This window comes from Anolis sagrei, chromosome 1 (genome assembly GCF_037176765.1).
Source record: "Anolis sagrei isolate rAnoSag1 chromosome 1, rAnoSag1.mat, whole genome shotgun sequence".
Lineage (NCBI taxonomy): Eukaryota > Metazoa > Chordata > Lepidosauria > Squamata > Dactyloidae > Anolis > Anolis sagrei.
Genome location: NC_090021.1, coordinates 79,881,490 through 79,895,832, shown reverse-complemented (window position 1 = coordinate 79,895,832; position 14,343 = coordinate 79,881,490). Strand labels below are relative to the sequence as shown.

The 14,343-nt window shown below is 42.5% G+C and overlaps 1 protein-coding gene across 1 annotated transcript in view; it reads right to left on the bottom strand.

Annotated features, from left to right (window-relative positions):
* The window catches only part of MAP7 (microtubule associated protein 7), a 157,488-nt gene extending 143,145 nt beyond the window's left edge, over nucleotides 1-14,343 (bottom strand). Inside the window, exon 1 of the mRNA XM_067466538.1 lies at nucleotides 14,085-14,343. Coding sequence (XP_067322639.1) covers nucleotides 14,085-14,178 — 94 coding nt within the window. The 5' untranslated portion in view covers nucleotides 14,179-14,343. The remainder of the gene's footprint in view (nucleotides 1-14,084) is intronic.

Sequence of the window (14,343 nt, the reverse complement as noted above, 5' to 3'; positions counted from 1 at the left end):
CTATGGCAGGCATCCTCAGAGGTCACAAACCCTGAGGATGCCTGCCATATATGCAGGCGAAACATCAGGAGGGAATGCTTCTAGAACATGGCCATATAATCTGAAAAACCTACAACAACGCAGTGATTCCAGCCATAAAAGGCTTCGACAATACATTCTAAGGGGAGTTAAATAAAACTGCTATATCTATGCAGTACAAAAATGTCTCCAGAACATATGCAAGTAAATGGGTTTATTTGCAAACTTAGTGCAGGGAACTCTTGTTGCTTCTTGAATTATGATCACCTCCTCCTTTTTAAACAAAATGGACCCTTGTAGCATTCTGGATTAGGGCAAATGTGTATAGGATTCATGCATTCATTTACCCCAAGCTTCATCTCTGTTAGTAAAGGACCTGCATTCAAATATTAAACTGAAGGCGGGAAGCAGACAGGGGAAGTTTAAGTGAAAAACCTGAGCAATTTCTGCTACAGGATTACAAAGAACAGCTTGTTTTTAAACACTTGGCATGCCAACCTGCACACAAGGATTGCTCTCAAGTATTTAAATGGATTAGCCACCAAATAACATTGTGTTCTGTTAACAGTCAGAAAAGGAATATAGCTTTAAGCCAGTAAAAAAAAAAAAGGGGGGGGGGGAATGAAACACTTATTAAAAGGTAACTTGCTTCATACATGCTTGATAGACATGAGTGAACTTTGATACTGTGAGACAAGTTAAAAGCAGCTTTTATTAGAAAATAAACAAAACAATAGTGTTTTCTGTGACTACATAATCTTTTCACAACATGCATTGTCAAAATGCTGAAATAGTTTAGAGCTCAAACTAAACAAAATGAAGAACTTTAAGTTCCACAGATTCAAAGGGGGAGATTCTAGCTTGTGCTTAACTTTCCCACCAACTTCAAAATTGCTCATTTTTGCTGTGTTATAGACTTAAGTTGGAACATTATCCTATTGTGTAAGTTTCACTGGAAGATACCACCAGCAGATGTAGCTTGAGGAGTAATTTTGACTGAGTTCCCCAACATCAATTGTCCACTCTCCACTACTCTCAAGGGTTCCCCAGCCTCTGGAAACAATGGGTCTGCTTGAGTTGGAACTAAACTGATGTGTCCCTTTATCCCATCCACTCTCCTAATGCCATAATGATCAAGGATGGGAAACCTGTGGTCCTTCATATGTTATCAAACTGTAAATCCAGTTTTACGTCACCACTGACTATGCAGGAAAGAGCAATGGGAACCTCAATTGAACAGCATGAATTATAGGTTGTACTTATTCTGGTGTATGTTAATTTTTACTTTGCACCCAGATACAAGGCTGATGGAATAAAATTCCTTATTCTGGACCCAAGTTTATCTGGCCTATGCCTGTCATTACAGGCAATAAACCAGATGGCACCTAGAGAGCAGAGGAAAAGGAGTGCTAATTTCCAGACCAGATGACTGTTCCTCCTTTCCATTCCTTGGGGAACAAACAAACCCTGGAATATTGATCTAGTGGTCTTGGAGGAAATAAGTTCATACTCAAAGCTTGTTAAGGAATCTATTTGGAGGTCCCTGGGCCTCTGCATCTCTAGCACAGCTTACTATCCCCATGGAGAGCTTAGGGTGCATTGTTGCCACTGCTAAAACATGGCCAATGGGTTATTCCTATTCTGTGTTAGCAGGTCAGATTCAATTCATGGTCAGATTCAATTCATTCAATTCAGTGAAAGTGAGACACACAAGAGATCCCATTACAGGCATTCCCCAAGTTATGAACAAGATAGGTTCTGTAGGTTTCTTCTTAAGTTGAATTTGTTTGCAACTCATAACAGGTGCAGTTTTAAGCGTAACTTCAGTCTCATACATACATACACACACACACACACACACACACACAGAAGTGTTCTGTGGTATTCGTTTTGCTGCATGTGCCCCTGTTCAGAAGATTCACCTCACTTGCTGTTCCTGTGATTGGATTTTGGGAAATTTGGCTTGTTGTAGAAGCAAGGATTGGTGAGAAAACTCAGTTGAGATACCTTTTCCCCATGATAATTCTTTCAGGAGTGAATTTCCCTTCCAAGGAGTAGTTTTCTCCCACTTCTTGTTGTCTCAGCCTCGATCTTAACTGTGAGTCATTTATAAGTCAGATGTTTGTAATTTGGGGACGGCCTGTACTAGCATCCTATTCAGGACTTATAAACTCAAGGCTGTGGCTTCCGAAACTGAAACAATCTACCTATTATGAGCTCATTTTCTTTTCATACTTCTTTTCACATATTAGTTCTAAGAAAAATAGTTCTGATTTAGTAATCTTGGCATCTAGTGAGTGGATGAATCTGCTCTCGTCTTTTTGGTAGTCCATAGTTAGTATCTATAGAGTCATCTGTTTCCTCCAGCATCACAACTGAGGTAAGCTGGGATTTTTTTTCTGTCAGATTTCATATAGAAATCTTAAACACTATGGTGTTGACAATCCTGACTTTGTTATTCAATAGCATTTCCTATTCATTGAGAATTGTATTTAGTTTCTTCAAAGTTTGGCTACATCTTAGTTGTCTTCCAATTTTTAAGTGATGATTGAGGTAAGGTATAGAAAATCCTTGATTACTTCTATTTCTCAATCACTCAGTTTAAAATTATACAAATCTTCCGTGGTCATTATTTGTTTTTGTAATATTCAGCTATGAGCCTGTAGTTTTTCCTTGGCTTTTCTCTGAAGCCATTCCAACTCTTTGCTTGTTCTAACTAGGAATATAAATTCATTGAATCATAGAACTGGCAGGGGTTTCATAGGCCATCAAGTCCAATCTCATCTGTGTATCTTATTGTTTCTTCCTATTTTCACCTACCCTTCCCCTGAGTCTGATCCTGCCTTCTGCATAATGTGTTTTGTGAATAAATGAGATAGAATGGTAAAATACAACTTTGTTCGATCCCTTTGTCAACTGAGATATATTCCAGAACAGCTGGAGGCCATCAGATTCTCTATTCCATGGCCCAACAGTATAGAATAGGGAACCCAGTGGCCTCCAACTATTTTGGAGAACATCTTCTATAAGTTCCAGTCAACATAGCTAATAGTCAAAGATTAAAACACCTGAAGGTACTCCATTGGAAGAAGTAAATTATGGCTATTTCTCAATGTGATAGAAAATAAAAAGAAGAACTTTCTCTCAATTTCAGCTTTGCTTATTTATGTGGATGCTGTTCTAGTGAAACCCGAGCCATTATTTCACACTGTACAGCAGCATTTCTCAACTTGGGGGTCAGGGCTCCTGGGGGAATCACAAGGGGGTTTTAGAGGAGTCGCTGAAGACCACCAGATTCATGTATTTCTGGTCTTACAAACCCCTTTGGCAGAGAAGGCTGAAGATCTCTCCGCTTGTCCTCCTCTTCCTTTTTGGAAACAGATAGCAGTGAATCCTCCTACGAAAAGCCCTCCTCAGCTATGATTAGCTGGCTCCTCAGCCAAGGGGAGGACTGTTTATGAGGCTCCAAGTATTTGTGTATCCATGCCAAGTTTGTTCCAGATCTATCATTGTTTGAGTCCACAGTGCTCTCTGAATGTAGGTGAACTACAACACCAAAACTCAAGGTCAATGCCCACCAAACCCTCCCAGTATTTTCTGTTAGTCATGAGAGTTCTGTGTGCCAAGTTTGGTTCAATTCCATCGTTGATGGCGTTCAGAATGTTCTTTGATTGTAGGTTAACTATAAATCCCAATAACTACAACTACCAAATGACAAAATCAATCACCCGACCCCACCAGTTTTCAAATATGTGCCAAATTTGGTCCAGTGAATGAAAATACATCCTGCATATCAGATATTTACATTACAATTCATAACAGTAGCAAAGTTACAGTTATGAAGTAGCAACAAAAATAATTTGATGTGTTGGGGTCACCGCAACATGAGGAACTGTATTAAGGGGTCATGGCATTAGGAAGATTGAGAAATACTGCTGTACGGCATTCCATGCAATTAAAAAATGTGTAGTCGAAGGATTCAGTGGCGGAATCAGTGGGTTGCTGTGGGATTTCCGGGCTGTATGGCCATGTTCCAGAAGCAAACATCAGGAGATAATGCTTCTGGAACATGACCATACAGCCCGGAAAACTCACAGCTACCCAAATAAAAAATGGCTTCCTCTCTGAAAATTGGGGGTGAAAAGATAATGTCAGATAATGTGACTGTACATAATTTGGTCCTCCAGGTATTTTCAACTATAGCTTTACTTTTGGGCTAATCGGGGTGCAGTTAATATAATCAGCAAATTGCTTATTTATCTCATTTATATCCCATTAGGCCTCAACCATGCCAGCTCCTGGGAAAATGTGCATATACTTTACTTTGGGAGTGTGCTCAGAGGCATCTACTTAACACTGAAGAGATCATAAACTTATTTATAAATACTTGAGAATGATCTGAGTGACACTTCCGGAGTTTAAGCCTTTTATATAATGTAATCACTTGCCATGACTTTATAATTTAACACATTTAGGAGCAGCTCAAAATAGTAAACTGAAAGGCATGCTGTTATCAGGAAATTGTGTGGCAAAACAGTAATTACAGGATGTAAGGAGAAAATAAAGATTTTGAGCATGGATCATGCAAACCTTTAATTTTACATATCAAAAACTAAATGCAAAACAGATTACAGCTTTGAACATGCATGAATTTTGGGAGAAGCAAAAAAAGGAAAAAGAAACCAGACCCTTTTACATCTGTAGTCCCTGCAGGGATGGGCATGCCTAAGTCCATTAAAATCAGTAGGATGTGGCACACCTAACTCTGTAATGTAAGAATGCTATTCAAAAATAGGGAGGCAACCTATAATCCCTTTTGTAATAAGAGTTTTTAAAAGAAGTTATGCATTGGCTCATAAGTCTCTTTTGTCCACATGCCCCACTTTTATTTCTGTGCCTCGACAGTTGAAAGATGGAAAAATGGAAGATCTCCAGATGGGTTGGACAGCAATTTTCATCATATAGCTTGATGTCTCAGTGGATAACGACTGCATCCCATATTTTGTGTGGCATTTAGGATACTATTAAATAGAAACTAGAATAGTACCTTCTCTGATTAAAAAAATGTAACTTCATAGATTTGAGAAATTATTCATGAATGTTACTTATTTGTTTGTTTACCCTATTTCTACCCCGCCTTTCTCAACCTTGAAGGGGACTCAAGGCAGCTTACATATAGGCAATTATTCAATGCCTTAGAGCAGGCATGGGAAACATTCTAACTTGGGGGCCACATGCTAGCACTCCCTGCTAGGAGGACTGGCTGCCCGGTGGTTGAAGGAAGGAAGGGAAGAAAGAAGGAAAGAGAGAAGGAAGGACAGATGAAAGAGCGGAAGGAAAGGAAAGAGGATAGGAAGGAAAGATGAAAGGAAAGGAAGGAAGGATGAAAGCGTGGAAGGGAATGGAGAGAGGAAGAAGGAGAGAGGGAAAGAAGGAAGGAAGAGGGAAGGAAAAAAAACAAAAGGGAAGGAAGGAATGTAGGAGAAAAGGGAGAGAGGAAAGGAGGGAGGAAAGAGAAAGAAGGAAGGATGAAAGGGTGGAAGGGAATGGAGGGAGGGAGGAAGGAAGAGAGAGAAGGAAGGATGAAAGAGGGAAGGGAAGACAAAAGGGAGGGAGGGAAGGAGAAAGAGGGTAAGAGGGAGGTAAGAGGGAAGGAAGGACAAAAGGGTGGAAGGGAAAGATGGAAAGAGAATGAGGGAGTGAAGGAAGGGTGCTAAGGAGGAAGGAAAGAGAGAAAGAAGGAAAGACAAAAGGAAAGGAAGGAGGGAAGAATGAAAAGGTGGAAGGGAAGGATGGAAGGAAGGAAAAAAGGAAGGTCAGAAGGAAGGAAGGATGGATGGATGGATGGATGGATGGATGGATGGAAGGAAGGATGAAAGGGTGGGAGGGATTAGAGGGAGAGAGGGCGAGGGAGAGAAGGGCGAAAAGATGGAAGGAAGGAAAGACAAAAGGGAGAGAGGAGAAAGGGAGCAAAGCAAGGATGAAAGGGTGGAAGGGAAGGAAGAAGGGAGAAAGAGGGAAGTAAGAAGGGAGAAAGAGGGAAGGGAGAGAGGAAGGAAAGAAAGAAGGAAGGAAGGAAGGAAGGAAGGAAGGAAAGAAGGAAGGAAGGAAGGAAGGAAGGAAGGAAGGAAGGAAGGAAGGAAGGAAAGAAGGCAGGCAGGCAGACTGGAAGAGAAGGGAAGGGAAGGGAAAAGAGGGAGGGAAGAAGGAAGAAAAGAGAGACGGATAGAAGGATAGGAAAGGATAGGATGGTGAGAGAGAAGAGGGTCTGAGAAAAGAAAAGAGCCCAAGGGGCCATATCCAAACCCCCGGGTCTGGGTTTGCCCATACTTGCCTTAGAACAACATACATTTCCAATAATATTAAAATTAAATTAAAAAATTAATACATGTTAAACATTTCAAAACATTACATTCAATATTAAAACCTAACCATCCATACTTGTAATATTACAGCCTGATCATGTTAAGTGAAGTGAGCATTTTTAGAATTAATTCAGTTGCATCATTGGCCATGGAACACAAGATCCAAATCCTGAAACAACTTGGTACAAAATTTGAACAACCTCTTATTTGACAACTCTCTTATTTCATCCACAAACATGCAAAGTAAAGTAAACTTCAGAATGAAGTGTACAATACTGAACAAAAGACTGACAATGGAGAAAACAAAGCATGGAGACAATACGCTTTATTTCCATGTTTGGTTTCAGTGGTGCAGTTATTATATGAACAGGAGTCAACACGGAAATTCAAAGGAGCTCAAATAACATAGTCTTCCTGAATGATCTGCAGTATCAGCCCTACTTAAAATCAGAACCTAGTGAACCCAGAATTGGTTATTTCTGCTCAAAAAGCTACAGCAAATTAAAATGTCAAACCATTAATCATGCACACCATGCTAGAGCTCTGGAAAGTGTGTGTTTCTTGTGGTGTACATTCAAATTTATTGCTGTGAGTCATTCTATTAGGGCTAAGTAAAGTTATCCATGCAGATATGTCCATACGTCCAGGCTTTTTGAATGCAAAGTGTACACCTGCTTTTTAGCAGAAAGCTTTCAAATAAGATTAACCACACTTGGTGGAAACCAACCTGCAGAAAGATTATGTACTCTGAGCATTGCCAATGAAGTAATAAAGCCCTGGAAGACAAGAATTTAAAAATATACATAGCACCCTAGCATTAATGTATAACTGGTGCCATTTAAATCAAAAGAGGAGTAATACAAAGGAGCCATTCGAACTACAAAAGAAAAGCCCTCCTTCCAACATCTCAGCCTTCCTTTACAATGACGTAGTATTGGAGCAGGGCTCCCAGGACTGAAGGGGAGGCAAGGACAATTACTTCATCTATCACCTGACCCAGGCTTTTTATTCAGCTATTGCAATTGTAATATGAAATATTTGAGAGTGTCCAAAACAAATGAAGTAGAGAAAGAAAGGTCACTGCAACAGCCTAAATGTTTGGCTTTTCCTTGGATACATACATGGTTACAGGGATTGTCATGATAATCAATATGTGTTTTAGAACATAGGACTACATACAGTAATAGTTTGTGGGAAAACCTGTATGGAGGATGTAGCTCAAAAATGAGATGACAAAGATCTTATGTTGGTAGATTTCGAGTCTGTACTGTTGAAAATACATTAATCTTACTATCTGGTGGGGTTCAAAGGCAAGAGGTGACAAAAGGGTTTACAAGAAAGAACATAAGACCAAAAGCTTGAAAAGGTAAAGGAAAAGATGTCATGTGACATTCAGTCTAGTAGTGTCTGACTTTGTGGGGTGGTGTTCATCTCCATTTCTAAGCCAAAGAGCTGATGTTGTCCGTAGGTGCCTCCTAGGTCATGTGGCTGGCATGACTGTATGGTGTGCTGTTACCTTTCAGCAGAAGCACTGTTACCTTCCTGCAGAAGTGGTACCTCTTGATCCATTCATATTTGCATGTTTTCAAAGTGCTAGGTTGGCAGAAGTTGGGTCTAAAAGCTCACCTTGCTCCCCGGATTCGAATCGCCAACCTTTTGGTCAGCAAGTTCAGCAGCCCAATGGTTTAACCCACTGCAAAACCAGGAGCAGCTTGAAACATTACACTTTTGGACTACAAGGACCATGATTTCCCAGTCAGCACAGCTTTTAAGAGATTGTGGCGGCTGCAATCTAGAGCCACATTTCTCAGCTCTCTCCATGTAAAAGTGCATCCATACTGCATAATTAATACAGTTTGATGCCATTTTAACCACTGTGGTTCATTGATATTGAGTCACGGACATTGTAGTTTGGTGAGGCACCACCATACTTTGACAGAAGAGGCTGAAAACTTTGTAAAACTCCAACTCTCACAATTATGTAATGTAGTCCTGAGCCATGGTAGGTAAAGTAGCATCAAACTGCACTAATCCCACAGTGTAGATGCACCCTAGTTCACTGTCCTGTTTCTCATAGGGACCAACCAGGCATTTCTATGATGTTTGCAAGCAGGACACAGCCACATCTTGCTAATGAGCAACTAATTAACAAGTTTTTGAAGGATTCCAGACCCACTGAGCAATTACCTCCCATGATTATGTGGATAGCTTGAACTGAAAGGTTTTGAGGAGTGGACCACAAAACGCAGCAAACCACGCCAGAATCAACAGAGCAAGGAGGAAAGCAATGAAGCAGACATAATTATTTTGAGGTAGAGACACAGTAATTAAAGCACCCATGGGAGCCAACCGTGAGCAGGGATGTCAGCATTCACCTCTGAAGGCAGACAAGAAGGGAACACACAGCTGCTGATATTTGGGAATCAATGGAAAGGATCTCAAATAGGAAGGGTGCTCAGAGGTGGGGAAAACTGGAAACTCAGAGCCCTTCCACACAGCCATATAACCCAGAATATCAAGGCAGAAAATCCCAAAATATCTGCTATGAACTGGGTTATCTGAGTCCACACTGCCATATATTCCAGGTCAAAGCAGATAATGTGGAGTCTTATTCAGCTGTGTGAAAGGGGCTCGAGAAGGCTGAACTGCTCATGCACAGGACTACAGTCTATGACAACATTTCTTAACCTGGGAGTCGGGACCCCGGGGAAGGGGTCGCCAGGGGGTGTCAGAGGAGCCGTCAAAGACTATCAGAAAACACGGTGTTTTCTGTTGGTCGTGGGGGTTCTATGTGGGAAGTTTGGCCCAATTCTATCATTGGTGCAGTTCAGAATGCTCTTTGATTGCAGAGGAACTATAAATCCCAGCAACTAAAAACTCCCAAATGTCAGGGTCTATTTTCCCCAACTCCACTAGTGTTCACATTTGGGCATATTGAGTATTCGTGCCAAGTTTGGCCCAGATCTATCAGTGTTTGGCCCGTCGCAAACTCTGTTCCTGCGAGAGAAAACCTTGCTAGCATGTCCCTGACGTCACGAGACTCCGCCTCTCTCCCCGCCCCTTTCTCTGCCCCTTTCTCTTTGCGAGCGTGGTTTTTCCTTTGCTAGGGCAGCATTGCCCGCATTTTCTCTCAGTTGGCAGAATTCAACTGAGAGAAAATGCGGGCAATGCTGCCCTAGCAAAGGAAAAACCACGCTCGCAAAGAGAAAGGGGTGGAGAAAGGGGCGGGGAGAGAGGCGCAGGCTCATGACGTCAGGGACTTGCTAGCAAGGGTTTCTCCAGCAGGAACCTAGTTTGCGACGGGCCTTTGAGTCCACAGTGCTCTCTGGATGTAGGTGAACTACAACCCCAAAACTCAAGGTCAATGTCCACCAAACCCTTCTAGTATTTTATGTTGGTCATGGGACTTCTGTTTGCCAAGTTTGGTTCAATTCCATCGTTGGTGGAGTTCAGAATGCTCTTTGATTGTAGGTTAAGTATAAATCTCAGCAACTACAACTCCCAAATGACAAAAGCATCCCCACCCCAACGCCACCAGTATTCAAATTTGGGTGTATTTGATATTTGTGCCCAGTTTTGTCCACTGAATAATAATACATCCTGCATATCAGGTATTTACATTACAATTCATAACTGTAGCAAAATTACAGTAATAAAGTAGCAACGAAAATAATTTTATGGTTGGAGGTCAACACGACATGAGGAACTGTATTAAGGAGTCACAGCATTAGGAAGGTTTAGAATCACTGGTTTATGAGGATGAAATCAAGCTAAGATTGCAGTTCTTCATGGTTTTTTTAAGCCATACGTATGGTATCAGTTGTGCATCAATCCAGGGAAACTCAACTGGCTGGCTCTCCATGTCAGTCTGTCCATGTGTTTGACCACATCTCTCCATCTGACCATGCTAGTCCTTTAGCATTCACCAGGACCCACTTTTGGCCATGCCATTTACATGCTTGCATAAAGTTATGAGGGGGAAATTCATTTGGGGTTTGTAATCAACAATGCTGTCCAAGCCACCTGTTCATTTTCACCCCCCCCTCCCCCCACAAAACACATACATTATATTGCACTTACATAACTAGCAAGCACCAACCTTACCACTTGTGCCATCTCCTCAGTTATACCACATTACCAAAAAAAGCCTAAGCATGAGCCAACCAAACAATATTTTCACCACCTACAGTTGTTCAAGATACTCCTACAATATGCTAATGTGACTCAACCCCTTCAATAGCAGGAAAAACAACAGGGAAAGTGAGGGGAATGAGCCACAAGCTTGCTATTTTTGCTCCTTAAAGTGTATGGTATTAAGGTGGTACAGAGTTTAACAGCCTCACAACATGCAGGCAGACACTCAACAGGTACAGACTTCAGCATCAATGCATCTCTGCTGTAAAAGCTGCAAATGATTGATTCTTTAAATTTATCAAAGACTGGCACAAGCCAGTCAAGGTGGTCCCAGTGGTGATCAGCACACTGGGTGCAGTGCCTAAAGACTTTGGCCTGCACTTAAACACAATCAGCGCTGACAAAATTACCATCTGCCAGCTGCATAAGGCCATCTTACTGGGATCTGCACAGATTATTCGCTGATACATCACACAGTCCTAGACACTTGGAAAGTGCCCGACGTGTGATCCAATACAACAGCCAGAAGAGTGTCTGCTGTGGACTCATCTTGTTGTGTTTCAAATATTAATAATAATGATGATGATGATGATGATGACGACGACGACTCTGGCACAAGCCAGTAAAGGTGCTCCCAGAGGGGATCAGCACACTGGGTGCAGTGCATAATGACCTTGGCCTGCACGTAAACACAATCGATGTTGACAAAATTACTATCTGTCAGCTGCAAAAGGCCACCCTACTGGGATCTGCACACATTATACGCAGATACATCACACAATCCTAGTTACTTGGGAAGTGTCCGACAACAACCAGCATAGTGGCCTTGTTTACTGTGTACTAATCTTGTTATGTTTCAAATAATATTTTTTTACAAACTTTATTTATAGATTACCCTTTCTCCCCAAAGGGACCCAGGGGGGTTTCCAACGAATATGTCAAACACTCAATGCCAAAAAGAAAAACATACAAACAATTTACATCAAAACAAAACCCATTAGACAACACATACAGGGAATCTGTCAAGGAAAATAATGGAGGAAGGTAGCAACTCCAATTTACTGGAGTGCACCTTCTAAAAACACCACTCCTCAGAAAATTCATTGACTCCTTTGCTCATTCACACTAAAAGACAAATTAAACAAACTCCTTAAAGAGCAGTGTTGTCCCAATCAGCACACAAAAACAGCAAAAGCCAAGGACTGGGTCATATCTTTATAAGACAATTAAAAAGCATGCATACACATACATTATACACAGAGAGAGGCTGAATATCCCTAATGCAAAATGCTTGGGACCAGAAGCATTTTGATTCTTTTCCTGATTTTGGGATATATATGCATATATTTACATAATGAGGTGTTTTGGAGATGGGACTCAAGTCTAAACCTGAATACATTTATGTTTGATATACACTTTATACGGAAAGCCTGAAGATCATTTTATACAGTGGTTTTAATACTTTTGCATACATTGAACCATCAGAAAGCATAGGCGTCACCCACACAGATATAATTTTGGAGTGTTTTTGGTTTCAGAATTTCAGGTGTGGGATGCTCAGCCTATCTCTCCTTCAATTTCAGGGGTTGCATCTACACTGCACAATGAATGCAGTTCAACACTACTTTAACTGCCTTAGCTCAATGCTATGGAATCCTGGGAGTTGTAGTTTGGTGATGCAAGCTGTGGCAGAGAAAAGGCAAAAGTAGCTACGATTCTATAGCATTGAGCCACGTCAGTGAAAGCAGTGTCAAACAGGATTAAGTCTAAAGTCTAGATACACCCACAGTCTCCATTCTGAGAAGATAAAAATAACCGATGAATATAAAAACAATAACAACAATACGTCATTAAATTTTTCATGGCCGGAATCACTGGTTTGCTGTGAGTTTTCTGGGCTGTCTGGCCATGTTCCAGAAGCATTCTCTCCTGATGTTTCACCCACATCCATGGCAGGCATTCTCAGAGGTTGTGAGGTTTGTTGGAAACTAGGCAAGTGAGGTTTATATAAGAGGAAACTATGAAAATGAACAAAATCTGGCCACCAGTATTAAAAAAAACCTCTAAAATCAGGACAGTAAATAAAAAACAACACTCAGAAAACAGGGAAATTCTAGACAATAATGCTAATCTGGGCCATCTAAAACTTCCCACCAAAGGATTCCCCCAGGCAACCATCAGCCAGACTTTGAATCTGCAAAACTCACAGCAACCCAACAATAATATATATTGTCGAAGCATTCTCTCCTGATGTTTCACCCACATCAATGGCAGGCATCCTTAGAAGTTTTAGGGTCTCTGAGGATGCCTGCCATAGATGGGGGTGAAATGTCAGGAGAGAATGCTTCTGTAACACAGCCATACAGCCCAGAAAACTCACAGCAACCCAACAATAATATATGTTGTTGAAGCATTCTCTCCTGACGTTTTGCCCACATCAATGGCAGGCATCCTTAGAAGTTTTAGGGTCTCTGAGGATGCCTGCCATAGATGGGGGTGAAATTTCAGGAGAGAATGCTTCTGTAACACAGCCATACAGCCCAGAAAACTCACAGCAACCCAACAATAATATATGTTGCCAAAGCATTCTCTCCTGACTTTTCGCCCACATCTATGGCAGGTATCCTTAGAGGTTGTGAAGTTTCTGAGGACACCTGCCATAGATAGGGCCAAAATGTGAGGAGAGAATGCTTCTGGAACATGGCAACACAGCTCAGAAAACTCACAGCAACCCAACAATAATATATGTTGCTGAAGCATTCTCTCTTGATCTTTCACCCACATCAATGGCAGGCATCCTTAGAGGTAGGAGCCCTCGGTTGCGCAGTGGGTTAAACCCCTGTACCAGCAGGACTGAAAACCGACAGGCTGCAGGTTCAAATCTGGGGAGAGCGTGGATGAGCTCCCTCTATCAGTTCCAGCTCCTCATGCGGGGACATGAGAGAAGCCTCCCACAAAGAAGATAACACATCAAAACATCCGGGCGTCCCCTGAGCAATGTTCTTGCAGACAGCCAATTCTCTCACACCAGAAGCAACTTGCAGTTTTTCAAATCGCTCCTGACATGACAAAAAAACCCTTAAAGGTTGTGAGGTCTCTGAGGACAACTGCCATAGATGTGGGTGAAAAGTCAGGAGAGAATGCTTCTGGACTGTGACCGTACAGACTGGAAAACTCACAGCAAGCTAACAATAATATCTATCTATTTATGCAGTCCTTAGTGTTCTCTTAGCCCTGTTCATAAGTTCCAGAACTTGGACAGAAGACTTGAACTCGTTGGCTCGTATTGCCCAAGGCAAAGGTGGCAGTGACAGGTTGGAATTTCAGTCTTTCCTTTTCCTGTGGCTGCAGGTGCGGACCTTTGGACTGTCCCCCTCCTTCCTCTTCCCCTTTCCCTTCCCTCTCCTGGAGCCCCTCAGGTGCCTGCCGGCCTCGCGCCACAACATCCGGCTTTTCCGGGAGGGGAAGGGAGGGGAGGGGGAAAGGAGAAGGGAGCGTGGAACCTTGGCGCCCGCCGCGTTCGGAGCCCACAGGTGCGCCTCCCTCTTGTCCCCCTCCCTTGCTCACCTGCGCGCGCCTCGGAGGGCAGCCCCGCGCGCCCCTTGCCGCCGCTGCTGCCGGCGTCTGTTGCTTTTGCTGCTGCTCCCTCGGCCTCCGCCATCTCGCCCGGCGGCTCCTGAGGTGAGCTCACTCGCTCAGCAGCAGCAGCAACAGCGCCCCGCCCAGCAGCGCCTCCCTTCCTCCCCGCGAAGGGAAAGGGAACGTGGCCCCGGCAGGTGAGAGAAGGGGGAGGCGCGCGCCTGGGCTCAGAGCGCGTCTGCCTGGC